At 52.8% G+C, this 14,140-nt stretch overlaps 1 protein-coding gene across 16 annotated transcripts in view; it reads right to left on the bottom strand.

The window, feature by feature from the left end:
* The window catches only part of LOC128078328 (6-phosphofructo-2-kinase/fructose-2,6-bisphosphatase 4), a 43,700-nt gene extending 29,897 nt beyond the window's left edge, over nt 1–13,803 (bottom strand). For 3 of the 16 annotated variants that reach the window (XM_052678405.1, XM_052678406.1, XM_052678407.1), the window contains exon 1: nt 13,206–13,497. In XM_052678405.1, coding sequence (XP_052534365.1) covers nt 13,206–13,482 — 277 coding nt within the window. In that variant the 5' untranslated portion in view covers nt 13,483–13,497. Of the gene's footprint in view, nt 1–677; nt 819–4,749; nt 4,793–6,611; nt 6,646–12,362; nt 12,577–12,907; nt 12,999–13,205; nt 13,498–13,736 lie in introns of those variants that run through there. The other 13 variants (XM_052678411.1, XM_052678413.1, XM_052678422.1 and 10 more) reach the window with 10 other exon arrangements.
* Between the last annotated feature and the right edge of the window lie 337 nt (nt 13,804–14,140).

Raw genomic sequence — 14,140 nt, 5'->3', positions numbered from 1 at the left:
ACTGCCTCACCACTTTATCATAAAAAATCTCCCTTATATCCAACCTATATTCCCCCTCTTTAAATTTGAAGCCATTTTTCCTTGTCCTATCACCGCAGACCAAGCTACAGAGCCTGTCCCTTCGTTCCCGCAGCTCCTTTAAGGCTCACACACGGCTCCAGACGTACCACATATTCACCGCAACAGCAAACCCAAGAAAAAGCAAGGTTAAGAAAGCCGACATCCAAATCCGGTTTTCTTCTTAACGGCTCCTCGATTACAACGCAGACTCCGTCCGTCACCACGTTACCAACGACCCGTTCTCGTTCTCGGCCTTTTCTTGCCACCCCCCCGCTCCCCGCCGTGCGCAGTGCCGGCCCCCCGCCGTCCCGATGCTCCGCTCGCGGCGCTCCGGCACGTCCCGCGCTCCGGGCGAGGCGGCACGGCGGCTCCTCGTCACGACCAACACAAAGCCCCTTTTGTCCCCAGCGCCGCCGCCACTTGGGGAGGCGGCACGGGGACGAACCCCGGTCCCCCTCACTTTCGGTACAAACGCGCGTTTTCAAGGCGAAGCGGAGCGATCAAAACCGACCCCAGCCTCCTCCCCGCCCGGAGCAGCACGGGCCCAGGCCGCCGCTCCGAGCCGCTGTCCGCGCCGGCCCCGCCCGAGCCCGCCGCTCGCCGCCCGCCCCGCTCACCGCCGCGCTGCGCGCTGTGCCCCGCCGGCAGCCCGTTGTCGTACGGCTCCCACGTCTTCTGCAGCGGGTTCTGCGTCAGCTCCCGAGCCGGAGACGCAGCCGCCGCCATCCTCGGCCGGCTCCTGGAACGGCCCCTCCGTCCTACCTCCGCCCCCGAGGCGCGGCCGGGCCGCCGGGGCGGGGCGGGGCGGGGCTGCTGTGCTCGGGCTGCCCTTCCATCGCGGCGGAGAGAATCGCGGAATCCTCAGGCTGGAACGGCCTCTGAGGGCCCTGCAGCCCGAATCCCTGCTCTGAGCAGCGACGCCACGGCCAGGCCGGGCTGCACAGCGCCGGGCTCAGCCTCGCGTTGAAAACCTCCGTCGCTGGGTAGCGCACACTGTGCCTCACCAGCCCCGCTGTAAAAGACTTCTTCCTTATATCCAGCCTAAATCTACCCTTCCTAGGCTTGAATTGATTTCCTTCTCTTCAAGACTGGCCACAGCTTTCTACACTTGGGGCCTGAGCTGTGTTTTTGCAAGGGTCAGAAAATAAAGCAGAGAGAGGAAGGAGCAGCTGTGAGGACAGGCTGAGCTGGGGCTGTGCATCATGGAGAAGAGCAGGCTGCGGGGAGAGCTGAGAGCGGCCTGTAGGTATCCAAAGGGGTTGTAAGAAAGAAGGAGACAGACTCTTTAGCAGGGTCTGTTGTGACAGGACAAGGGGAAATGGTTTCAAGCTAAATGAGGAGAGATATATGCTGGATATAAGGAAAAAGTCTTTTACAGTAAGGGCAGCGAGGCAGTGGCACAGCTGCCCAGAGAGGTGGTGCTGCATCCCTGCAGACAGCCAAGGTCAGGCTGGAGGGGCTCTGAGCACTGATGGAGCTGTGGTGTCCCTGCTCAGCACAGGGAGTTGGGATGCATGGCCTTTAAGGGTCCCTTCCTAAGGATCCCAAGCACAGCATCCTGGGCTTTTTGCGATTTCACTTTGATGACAAACTGCTTTTGTTGTTGATAAGCTTACTTATAAGATTTTTTTTAATAACCTCAGTGCAGTGCTCTTTGACTGAGAGGACTGAGAAAGTGAATACAGCAATGCTGTGCCACACCTGAGGTTTTATTTCAGACATGTTTTTCAAGGGCATTACGCTGAATTCCTAGACAAAGACAAAACAAATAAACGTAGCTCAGTAGACTCCAGATAAACGATAGCAATCATCTTCTGCACAGTCATTTTCATCAACTCCTATCCTAACACAAAGGCCTGGGAAGCAGGGCTGGTTTTTGTAGGTGAGCAGCTGTAGAGTCTGCTTTGTTTGCTACACTGAGACCACAAATAAGCCTTGACACTTTGGAGAGGTTTTACACAAAACTTCTGCTCTCAGGGCCGTGCTGAGCTGAAAGCTTACCTGCAAAAGCACTCTGCAGAAGGAAAATGCCACAGGGAAAGTTGGCCTTGGAAATGAGCTGCTGCTCAGGCACAGAAGGTGCCCGAGCCAACTAACCAAGTGTTCCTTGCTCTTTTCAAACTCCTGCCTGATGAGACAGGAAACTCTTAATGCAGACAGCAAGTGGTAATTATTTTTTCCAGATGAGGAAATAAAATAGAGGAGAGTGAAACAAGGCTTCTGCTTGATCACACATAAACCCTACTTTCTACCTGTAAACAGCCAATAGTCTTGTATGAGTTCCGCAGTATCTCCACATTACTTTCAGGTGCCTCATTTCCCTGCTAAAGATGTCACTGCCTAGTCTGACAGATCATAAAGCGCCCATAAAACACCCAGCATCCCCAGACTCCTGCCTTCCCACCTTTTCTCTGACAGCACCAGCTCCCTGCACGGGATGAGAAAAGAAGACTTTCCAGTCCTCCAGGTGCCCACGCCCTCACTACACCGAGTTCAACAGACACAGGTCACGAAAAACCAGCTCATAAGCTTGTCTGCAGTGCAAAAGTTTGGCTACTTCAGATGCTATTTTAAAGCGATTAAAGGATACGCAGACAGCCAGAGGTCAGGAGTTGGGTTTACATAAACAGGATATTTACAAAGAAGTGGCTGCTCTGAGCCAAGCCCTGCAGATCAGCACATGCAGCGTCGCAGCTCAGCACGCTCAGAGCTGTAAGTGCTGTGACAATATCCTGTTCCCACTCTTGCAGCAAAAGAAGCAGCTGATTCTGAGAAGTTCCTGAAATATAGAGCACACAGTAGAACCTCCAAGATAAAAAGCCACTAAACACAAGCTTTACACTTCCAGGCCCCTCTTATCATCGGTGTTGAAACAAGAGGTTTGCAATGTCAGCTCTGCTTTTCAAGAAACCAGGGCCACAAAAATGCCCGATGGGATGGAGCAGCTCCTCGTGAGGACAGGCTGAGAGCTGGGGCTGTGCAGCACGGAGAAGAGAAGGCTGCAGGGAGAGCTCAGTATCCAAAGGGGCTGTAAGAAAGAAAGGGACAGACTCTTCAGCAGGGTCACTGGTGACAGAACAAGGAGAAATGGTTCCAAGCTTAAAGAAGGTAGATTTAGATTAGATAACAAGGTTTTTACAGTGGGGTGGTGAGGCACTGGAACAGGTTGCAGTGGGTGCCCCATCCCTGGAGACTCAAGGCAAGGCTGGACCAGGCCCTGTGCAACCTGCCTTAGCTGTGCTGTCTCTGCTCATCGCAGGGGAGTCGGACTGTATGACCTCCAAAGGCCCCTCTTCCAACCCTCAGGATCCTATGAAACTGAGCCATAAGCCAACAACACGTAGATAGCCGCTGGACGTTAAGATAATGAGATACGTCACGTTATGCGTTTACAAGCACAACACAACCCGAACACTTCCACGCCCGCAGTGCGCTGGGAGGTCGTTCTCCACCGCTCAGCCCCGCTCAGCTTCGTGTTCCTCCCTTCCAGCAGAACGAGTCCTCGCGCGGCCGGCAGGGGGCGCCCCAACGCCGCCCGGCGCCCTAACAGACCAACGCAGCCTTGCGCCCCGCGGCGCTGCCCTTGCCGGCCGTGCGCCCAGCGTCCCCCGCCGCCGGCGTTAAACCTTCGGGGTGGGAGCCGAAGCACGGCCATCGGCAACAGATGGCCCGAACCCACGCCATGCCCCTGCAAAAATTAAGTCGGGCGCTTTTGCCGTTCAGAAACCGCCGCGGGGTAGCAAAGCTTCCAGGAGTAGTGGAGTGAAATGCGCCAGCTCCGGGCTTCTGAGCGCCCCAGGCAGTGCTGAAGGTTACAGAAAGTGAGAGGAGGGAAAAGAGAAAAGCTGTCTGCTAATACTGAAGTTTTTTTTCCTTCAATCAACTGAAAAAAAATTATTAAAAAACAAAAACAAACAAACAAAAAAACCCAGACGTAATATTTTAATGGCGAGACATCAGCCTCAGAACAAAATCTTCTCATAGCTTTGCAGACAGCAAACACTAATGAATGATACTTCACCACTGACCAAACACTTCCACTTCTCTAAAGCATTTTCTTTCCATGCTGTCACGAGGTTCATTTTCCCCCCCAGTATGAGATATTCATTCGGCGCCTTGAGGAAACGGGCAGCATCCAACTTCCACACACATTAAATAAGCAGCAAAGCACTCCATCCAAGAGTTCTCCATTGCAACCAGCATGCTGCTGTTCTAGCCAGAAGGAGCAAGTAGGAATTTATTTAAATTACCCCATCTTTAAATAGGGATCTTCATCTCCTACATATTGCACTGGTGGGAAGAGAAACGAGCCCATACTTCCCCTCTAGGAAGCTCTGTGGATACACTTGCATTTTACAGCTTACAACTGCTCTCAGCAACCTCACCCGCACAGCACAACACAAGCTTGTTGGAGAGCAATGCAAGGAGGCACAGCAGAACACAGAAGCTGCAAAGATCATTAGCACAAATACGATTTCAGAAAGACAGACACGCACCAGGACGGTCTTCAGGCCCACACATATCTGCTATCCACGCCAGCTCCCTGCTTCCAGGCTGACCGGGTGGCTGCCTCCAGCTAACTGGCAGCCTGCTGTGCTCCAGCCACAGCATTTGTACGCAGCACAGGATAATGCCAATTCCAGTTATAATGGGTTTTTTATTTTAATTAGAAAATGATGTCACATCTACCTTTAGCAGGCTTGCGATGGTCCTTCATTGGCCCAATCTATGCAGCTGGAAGGAGGATTTAGAGGATCACTGAGTAATTCAGCTAAATGACCCGAGGACAGCCAGCAACAGCTATCTAATATACAAGGCCATTGCAACACTGCGAGCCAATTAGAAGAGGTGATGACCAAACACACAACTATGCTTCACCCTTTCTGCTCACAACAACGCTCCAACATTTCAAAACTGGACTTTGGGTGGAACGGGAGAGAATTCTCCCACACCTCTCACAAGCAATAGGGCTGATTTTCCTTTGGCCAGGCAGGTGCTGCAGTGCTATTCTGAGGTGAGAAGCTGCAGTTTGAGGGTAAGTGTGGGCATCCAAGCTTTGGATCCATGCTGTGTTGCAACTCTAATGACCAACCGTAGCGCAGAGCAGACGGGACGCCTCGATGACATCCCTGTGACATCAGCACCTCTGCATGGAACAGACCGTCCCTCCTCTGGGTAATTCCCATATTCCTGGAGTACAGATCAAGCCCAGCAGGTTTTTCCTTCTGTGGAAGAGATGTCTTTAATGAGCTGCATAGGGATGTTGTCACCTTTGTAAGGCAAGAGATAACTCACCCTGCTCGGAAAGGAACCGAGAAGGTGGCTCTCTTCCTCCTGGGCTGATCCCGAGCTCCTGGATGATGGCAAAGGCAGTGCTTTGGGAACTGCCATCCTGCAGAAGAGATCCCTCGTGGCTGAAAAACCTTTGCACGCAGCTTCTCACAGAGAACAGGAAGAATTCCCTCGCAAGCACAGTGAGCAACCGGGCCGGAGAGCTGTGCCAGCACATCAGCAAAATGACACACACTGACACACACTGACTCACACCTTCTCAGTTCAGTTTCTCAGGACCCACGTCAACACTTGAAACGAACACTTCCCAGCTCCTCAAGATACTGTCTTCTCCACAACCAAATGCACCATTCTTTTTGTTTTCCCATTCAGCTTAATATCACAGGCATCAAACCGGCAGGCAATGAGAAACAGCCCACTAAGTCCCCCAAAATGTCAAGCATCCCACGCTACAAGTTCAGCAGGTTCCCCATATCTTCTCCACACATCCTTCCAGCAGCACCTGGTTCAAAACCAACCGTAATCATGAGGACTGAACCTTGTGATCTAGCAGTTAGTCCATTTCTTTTGAGGAGAAATAAGTGCATTACTGACAACATTTGCTCCATACTTTGTATCACTGTCTAAAGGGAAAAGAGTTCCAGTTCTCTTGAAGCAGACTTGCTACACTAAAGGTAAGCAAAGCTGAAGGCATCAGGACTGAAAGAAAAAGAATCTGCCCACAACAACATACACCTACAGAAGTTATTTTTACGAAAGTCTGTTTTATTCTTGGATCGCTTGGCTACAGAGCAATCTACCAAAGATACTGAGGGTGAAAAAAGATGTAATCATGCTTCAGATTAGGATGAGCTACTAGTGGGAGCAAGAAGTCCTTAGGTGCTAATTGGGGAATAGACTTAAGCAACATCCTACATCCCATAGGGCACAGCCATATGCATACATACACTAGAGAGCCCTTAATCTGAAACAAAGTCATATTCCTCAGCATACATAAGGGAAAAAATCCCAAAATGCAAGTCTAAGCAGAAGACGGTGGTATACAGTAACGGGGTGAGCAAACAAGCTCGTCTCTTCTACCAGAGCTGATGGCAGGGCAGGCCTGGCAGTGCTCAGCCATCAGGAGCCCCAGCCACGCTTCTTGGTGGCAGAGAGGACTAATTCTAATTTACACACTAATTTACATTCATTACATTTTCTTTATCATCTGCTGAAATGTCATAATCAGCATTCATCATACACACAAAACAGTGACGTACCCCTTGCAGCACTCTTCATGTCTGGCTTGATTCCAGCATGCTGATGCGTTTCCAAAGCCACCATGACCTAGCCATCAGGAAACAAACACTTACTACATAAGGGTTTTTACTGCAAGAACTGTGTAAGTAATGTCTTGAATAGTTTTCTGTGGGACTCGTGCAGTTTACATACAAACTTATCAGGCCATCCATCTAAGACAACTGGGGGCAGACGTGTTACCAGAAGGAAGGTCTTGTCACTGGTGCAGGGATCGCATGAGAATCCTAGGCAACACACAGACTTTCACCTACAGGAATGTGAATATCATCAGCCCAAGAAAAAACAAACACACCTTTCATAGAATCATAGATTCACAGAATGTCTTGGGTTGGAAGGGACCTCAAGGATCATGAATCTCCAACCCCCTGCCACACGCAGGACCACCAACCTCCCCATTTCATAGCAGCCCAGGCTGCCCAGGGCCCCATCCAATTTGGCCTTGAACACCTCCAGGGATGGACGGGGCATCCACAGCCTCTCTGGCAGCTGTTCCAGCACCTCGCCACTCTCTCTGTGAAGAACTTCCCCCTGACATCCAACCTCAATCTTCCCTCCCTCAGCTTCAAACCATTTCTCCTTGTCCTGCTATTATCTACCCTTTCCAAGAGTTGATTCCCCTCCTGTCTGCAGGCTCCCTTTAGGTACTGCAGGTTGCAATGAGGTCACCCTGCAGCTTCTCTTCTCCAGGCTGCACAAGCCCAGCTCCATCAGCCTGTCCTCACAGGGGAGGTGCTGCAGCCCTCTGAGCATCCTTGTGGCCTTCCTCTGGACCCTCTCCAACAGCTCCCTGTTGAAGAAGCAGATCACTTTAGCTCATCCCTTTCTGCACTGTTACTCCATTCCTTGTTATCTTTATGCAAACCACTGTCAAAAACATGGCCTTTCAGAGCAATTTTAGTGTTTTGATGGACATAAGCATGTCAGTTTCGTTGCAAGATAAAGGGAAGACGGCATCCATTATTCATGTTTAGTGTGCGCAACCCAGTTTTAAGAAACCCTTTGTAGCTTACTGTATAACCAGAGACTTCCAAGGCGGCTGCTTCCAACAGGAGGAGCCTGCTGGCCATTAAAATCCCTCGCATTTGCACAAATGACCCATCTGCACTCACGTGCCCAGAGGGTAACTGGAAATAGCTCCCAGGACGGCGGCTCTGCAGCGCACAGCCCTGGCACGCGGTGCCGGCCGTGTCCGATGCTGTTACCACAGCAACTGCACGTACGGCGTTGCACAACTGCTGGCCGGCGGTGCACCATGAAAGGCTTTCCTCTTCCTCCAGCCGTGGGACCGCAGCACAGCCACTTCCCCCACGCACTGCTCACCTGGAGCTGGGGAAATGTTCCAACCAGAGAGCACAAGCCAATGCCAGGCTTCCCCGGCTGTTTCTCCTCGTGCCTCTCGAAGGCTGCTCCAGGCTGAATGGCTCATGAATTATTCTCACAGCTACTGCCACCCTAATATTTCAGCATCCATTATGCATTCACATCCTTTGCATGTCTATCCTTTATTCAGCGAGGGTGCCGTGAGTGCTACCTGTTTACAACAGCCAAATCTCTGTGTAAAGTGTGTAAGAACAAGGGGTGTAAGTGTGTAAGTGTAAGAACAGCTGCCTTCTAAGAACTGAAGTGCTTAACCCTATCTTTAAAAGCAAATGCTATCGGCTGCCTTCAGCTGTGGGATTTCCCAGGGCAGACATTTTAAAGGAAAAAAAAAAAAAAAAAAACAGCTGAAAAGCTTTATTACACGTGTTAAGAACGAGAAATTACATGCTGAGCTGCAGAAGAAGAAATACACTGACAAGAATATGCAGCCTTTGTATAGGATCTAAACATGTGAAGCAAAACAAAGGAATATCCTAAAGGCTTTGGGATGAAGCTCCTCGTCAGATGGCAGAGTACTAAAGCCGAGAGATAAAGAGAACTTAAGAAGCACCATAAAGGGTTTTGGGGCTTGAAATATTGAGTTACTTCCAATGGAGAAACCAAAGAGAAAAACAGCAGCAGAAAGACAGATGCTGGTCTGGATGAAGCAAACCGTCAAAGGTATAGAGTGCATCTGTGAGTCATCAGCACATAATAGAAGCTGCAGCCATGTGAATGCCTGAAATAGGGCACGGAAAAAAGAGCAAGGCAAGGTCACGTTGTGGGAGGAGGAGGAGGAAACACAGGCTGGGGGTGGAAGAAGTGTCCTAAAAGCCAAAACAAGGAGATGTTAGAAGCAGCAGTGACTGTGCAGGGAGGAGACAGAGAACAAGAACGGGGTTCTCTGAAAACGTTGTGCCGTGAATACATCGACAGAGGCCCACCTGAAAGCACCTGAAGTGAGGGGAGGGTGCAGAGCTGAGGCTGTATGCTGTCCTGCTGCGAGGACAGGACTTGTCCCAGGGCTGGAACACACACACCGAGGGGATGAGATGTGAAGGTCCAGCAGAGCACAGCACGCACCGTGTATTACAACAGGGGTAAGCAGGCTGCTAACGAAAGCCCACAGCAAATGAGCTCGGGGGGCAGCGGCCGTGCCTGCAGACCTCTGCCCACACCCACAGACAGACCCGGTTCCACACACGTCCTGTAGGCAGCAGACAGGAAGGCAACTTTTGACAAGAACTCAGGCAGTGTGGAAAACCGACAGTGACAAGAGGAACAAAATCCCAGCAGTGCACGCGACATCGACGGCCCCTGGAAAAGTTCTGAAGCGCTGTGAGAAGGGAGGGTGCTCCCCCAGGACACAAACAGCTGGAGCAAAGCTGCTCAGAAGCGACCGATGGCATAACTTACAAAAAAAATACATCAAATGAATCCCATTTTAGCCAACTGCAACGCTGGCAGTAAGAGCAGGTAGCCTAAAACCTAGCAGGGAAGGTGAAACAGCACCAAACAGATCGAGATCCCTATCACCAGCCAATCTGTCTTCATAGCCTGCAGGGCACATTGCTCCTTGGTGTGTTTTGCAAGTACAGCTGGAGGGCTTATCAGCTTCCTGAGACAAACAGAGTCAATACGGAGATGAGGAAGCTTAATAAGGATAATAAAATTACAGCAGCCAAAATAATCTGACTGATGAAGCACAGGCAGGCTAAACAACACAAAGATTGCAAATAAAATCTGCTGCAAAGGGAAACAGTCACCAAATGACAGCAGCAAAGAAACCTTCTGTATCTGCTTCTAAAAGAAAAACCCCTTAATTCTCCTTGTTTACCTAAAAAGAACTTTGTCTAAGCACAAATCTCTGCAGAGAAAGCAAGGCATAACAACGCCAGAAGGGAGAAAGCAACACTCCAGCACGTACAGCACATGGGAGGGGCTGTGGCACCAGAACATGTAAATACCCACTCAGACAATCCCATATTAACACAAGTTTAAAGCGTACAGCACACAGAGCAGCAGCGGTAGCAACCGGGCAGCCTGGTGAGGCCACAAGCCCCTGAAACCGGTAACAGACAGCCCAGCAAGCTCTTCCCTTTGTTCCCGTTCTGAAGGCAGCAGGTCGGCGTCACAGGGCTGACAAACAGCGCTGCTACCGACTGGCAGCACTGGTGGGAGCTGCAGGGACGCACCGCCACCAGAGGAATCAAAAGGCAGCCTGAAATCTAAACGTTGTTGTGGCGGCAGTAACGTCAGGAGTCATTTCAGATGCGTTGAAACAACGCAAATTTGTTGTGCTCCTTGACTGACTTATGTCAGAACAGGGGCGTGCAGCCATATGGAAGCTTTTAACTCTACGTGAATCCCCACAAATATTTTGTCCCTTGCATCACTTGATATAAACTACCCACTGGCAGGCTGGGGCTGCAATCCAGCAGTGAGCATTTCTGGCTGTTTAAGGAAACCATCCCATTTGCACGGCCATGTGTATTGAGAAGCAAACCAGTCCCACACTGAGGCAGCCCAGGGGCACCACACACATGCAGCCAGCTCTGCATCCCACCTTCTTAACGAAGCATCACTAAGGATCCCTTCCATCCGCCATGCGGAGGAAAGCCGGTGGCAATTAGGGGACGCATGGCAGGCATTGAGGCCCCACCACTGCAGCTGCACATGGGGAGGGTTCCTGCAGCACGTGGGCTCACACCTGCAGCAGGACAGATGCTGACATCCAGAAACACCCCTCTGCACAACGAAACCACACCAAAGCACACCCAGCCCTTGCAAACAACAGTGTGAGGAGCGGCGGGTGACACCATCCCATGTCTCCACTTGGAGTGCCTGACAGAAATGGCATAAAAACAGGAGTCCACTTCACTTCAGGCACCATGGAGACAACAAGACAGCACATTCAGAGCCCTTCACTCCTTTACTTTCTTGTAGGATTTAATTACTTACAGAATCAGAATCACAGAATCGTCAAGGTTGGAAAAGACCACTAAGACCAACCAGTTCAATCATCAACCCACCACCACCTCTTACGCTCTCAGAGACTGCAAGTCACGCACTGTGGATGCAATGAAAGCCCGACAGACGATTACTGACCAAAATGGGACAAAGATGGCTTTTGGAGAAAACCGGAGCAGAATCCAGGAACTTCCACATCTGGGGCTGCTGCTTCCTCTGCTACATTTTCAGTTTTGCCCCTTTCTGTGCCACTTGCCTTGTGACCTTCCAACACCTGCCCACCCACCAGGGTACCAGGACAACAAGCCTCCATTGTAGTTAGTTAACTAACAGTTAAAAGAAAAAAGAAAACTATCATACAGATTGAGAGGGTGAAAGCACCCCTCAAGGTCTTTTCCTTCAGAAGAAAGCAGAAACCCTCCCTGTGGAACTTTCCAGCATTTAAAGCCTGCAGTTTAAGCTCACTGCCAAGACAAGGGGCTGTGGGCAGCACGGTGTGCGCACAGTTTAAGCCCCAAGGGAACCACGTAACTTTGGGGAGCAATTTGGGACACAGCCACAGTGCTTCATCAGCAGCTGGACTGACAACATCTCTCACTGGATGAGCAGAAGGAACACTGATGTAATCAAATTGAGCAAAATGCTGGTGCAACCAAGCTGATGTTTTTTTTTAAATTAGATGGATGACACGAAAAATAAACTGCTAAAAGCATTTCGTTTAACTCAACAACACCCCTCTGCTGGGCTGCATTTGCAAAACTTGGCGCTTTTTCCTAACAAAACGTCCTATTTCTTTCAACCCAGGCAGACCCTTCCTTTCATGACCAACAAAAATCCTCCCCGAAACACTCCCTGCGTCACGTCTTCATCCTGCATAGCTATCCCCTCACAAATGGTCTCATTAGATGATGGCTAAAAACGCCTGGGACCTTATGTAAATGGATGCTATTGCTTTTAATTGCAGCCATAATTATGGGAGTGCCTCGCAGCTGAGTAAGGCCACACGGAGCCAACTTGCTGGCACTCTGAAATTCTGGACGCACACCAGGAGCCCAATGCCTGCTGTTGCTCACCACCATCTTTCAGCTGCTGCTCACCACCGCCCTCCCACTGTCCATCAGCTCTCCACAAAGCCGTAGGAAACCAACTGACCCCATGGGATCGCTCCCAGTTGTGTTTGGCTTCACCTCACACCAGCTCGTCCCTGCCTGGTACTGACAGAAGGGTTAATTCTGAGTGTTTCCAAAGAGCCCACCTTTATGCTTTCCTGCCCCGCCCCAGGGCACCCACCCAGGTGAGCTGCCAGGTCCACCCTCAACCTTCACCATTCGCTTTTCCTGGAAAAGTGTGGGGGACCCCACTACGACCGAGGCTGAGCCCACCTTCCGAAGTTTCACTGCCTGCCTGCTCGGCGATACGACGGGTTCCAGACCCCGAAACGACAGCACGTCCCGACGGAAGGGCCCTTCGAGGAGCAGCCTGCCCAGCTCCCGGCCGCCCAAAATCGGAGCCCGGTGCCGGGAGCGCGCAGGCAGCCCGCAGAGGAGCCGAGGCGGCTGCGCGCACTCGCGGCGCTGCCATCGGGAGCTCGGATGGACGAGCGGCGGGTCGGGGCGCGCCTTGCAGGAGCGCTGATTTTACGACCGTCCAACGAAAAGCATCGCTGCCCGCAGAGCACAAATTCCCCGTCCCGCAGCTCCATCTCTCCACGGCAGTCCGTTTCCCAAAAATAACCCGGGCAGCGACAGTCGCCGCACGCCGCTCTCCCCAACGTGCGCGCCGCGTCCCCCCGCCAGCACGAGCCGCGACCCCCGGGCGGCCCGCAGCTCCTGTGGGGCTCTTGCGGGGCTCCGGGAGGGGTCGGAGGGGCCGCGGTTCTCCCCTCGCCCGGCCCCACCGGCAGCCTCCGGCGCACCCCGCTCCGTACCTCGGCAGTGCCGGCCCGGCGGGCGCCGGCGGCCCCACATCGGCGCCGCTCCTCGGCCCGGGCCCCGCGGAGCTGCCCGCGGCTCTGCGCGGAGCAGGGGCGGGACCGGCCCCAGCCCCAGCCCCAGCTCCAACCCCAGCTCCGGCTCCAGCCCCGGCCCAGCAGCCCCCGCCCGCCGCACCCCGCGGTCCCGCTGCGCAGAGGTGCGGGAAATGGGCAGCGCCCATCGCACGAAGCAGATCCCGCAAATAAACCGGGAGTGCGGGGGCAGGGGGAGCGCCGGAGCCATTTTGCAGACCTGGGGCTGGAAGCGGCCGGAGCGGCGGGAGGAGGGAGCGGAAGGAGAACGCGTTGCGTCGGCAGCGAGGTCTGCTCGGAGCCCCGGCCGTCCCGGCGCTGCCTCCCCCCGCTCTGTCCCGCGGCCCGGCCCCGCGTGCAGGCAGCGGTGTCCCAGCGGAGCTCCGTGCACGGCTCGGGGTGGTGGCGGCAGCCCGGCGCTGTCCCCGCGTGCGGGTCTGCGCGGTGCCTCGTGTCACGGGGGTCGTGGGTTTTAGGGGCTCGCTGTGTAATTCCATCGGCCTGTGTATCTGAGGTCAGTGTGTGCGCATGGAGGATTTGGGGTCTGTCGCCTCCCACTCCTTCGGCTCGGCCCAGGTTGGAGTCGGGGCCGGGAGCAGCAGTGTGCCCAGGGCGGCTCGGATCCCTCCGCCTGTGTGTGCTCTCTGCAAAGTGACGGGCAGGGAGTTTTGGGGTCGCTGCTGTGATTTCCCGACAGCTGACATAGGGATCTGAATGAGGAAATTCTTCATATTGTGCTTAAATGCTTTACCTTCACAGGCTTTTTGCTCTCCGCTGTGCTCTCTCTGCTGGGCACTCGCCATCCTGTGCGCTGTGCAGGCGGTGGGGCTCAGACCACAGTACCACGAGCACTGTTGTTGTACAGGTTATCATCCGGTGCTTTGAGCCTTTCGTTAACAAAGTGTTTAACCAAGTTTTTAAACGTTAATCACTGACAGGAGTCATCGCATGCAAAGAAAGGGGTTATTTTATAGGCACGGAATATTAATCTCAGCATAATGGTGTTTCCTGCAATGAGGAAATTGTGTGACTGAGATCGGTGTGGTGTCGGTGTTGGTATCGCTTCCTTGAGGTGTGTGGCACACCCAGCGCTGGGACCAACCCCCTGCTGCTGCATAGCCCTGGGCTGTGGCTACAGGAAGCATTTGGCCACAC

The sequence above is a fragment of the Tympanuchus pallidicinctus genome, unplaced genomic scaffold (genome assembly GCF_026119805.1).
Source record: "Tympanuchus pallidicinctus isolate F22 unplaced genomic scaffold, pur_lepc_1.0 scaffold17, whole genome shotgun sequence".
Lineage (NCBI taxonomy): Eukaryota > Metazoa > Chordata > Aves > Galliformes > Phasianidae > Tympanuchus > Tympanuchus pallidicinctus.
Note: the sequence above shows the minus strand (reverse complement) of the source record. Positions and strands in the feature narration are given on the sequence as shown.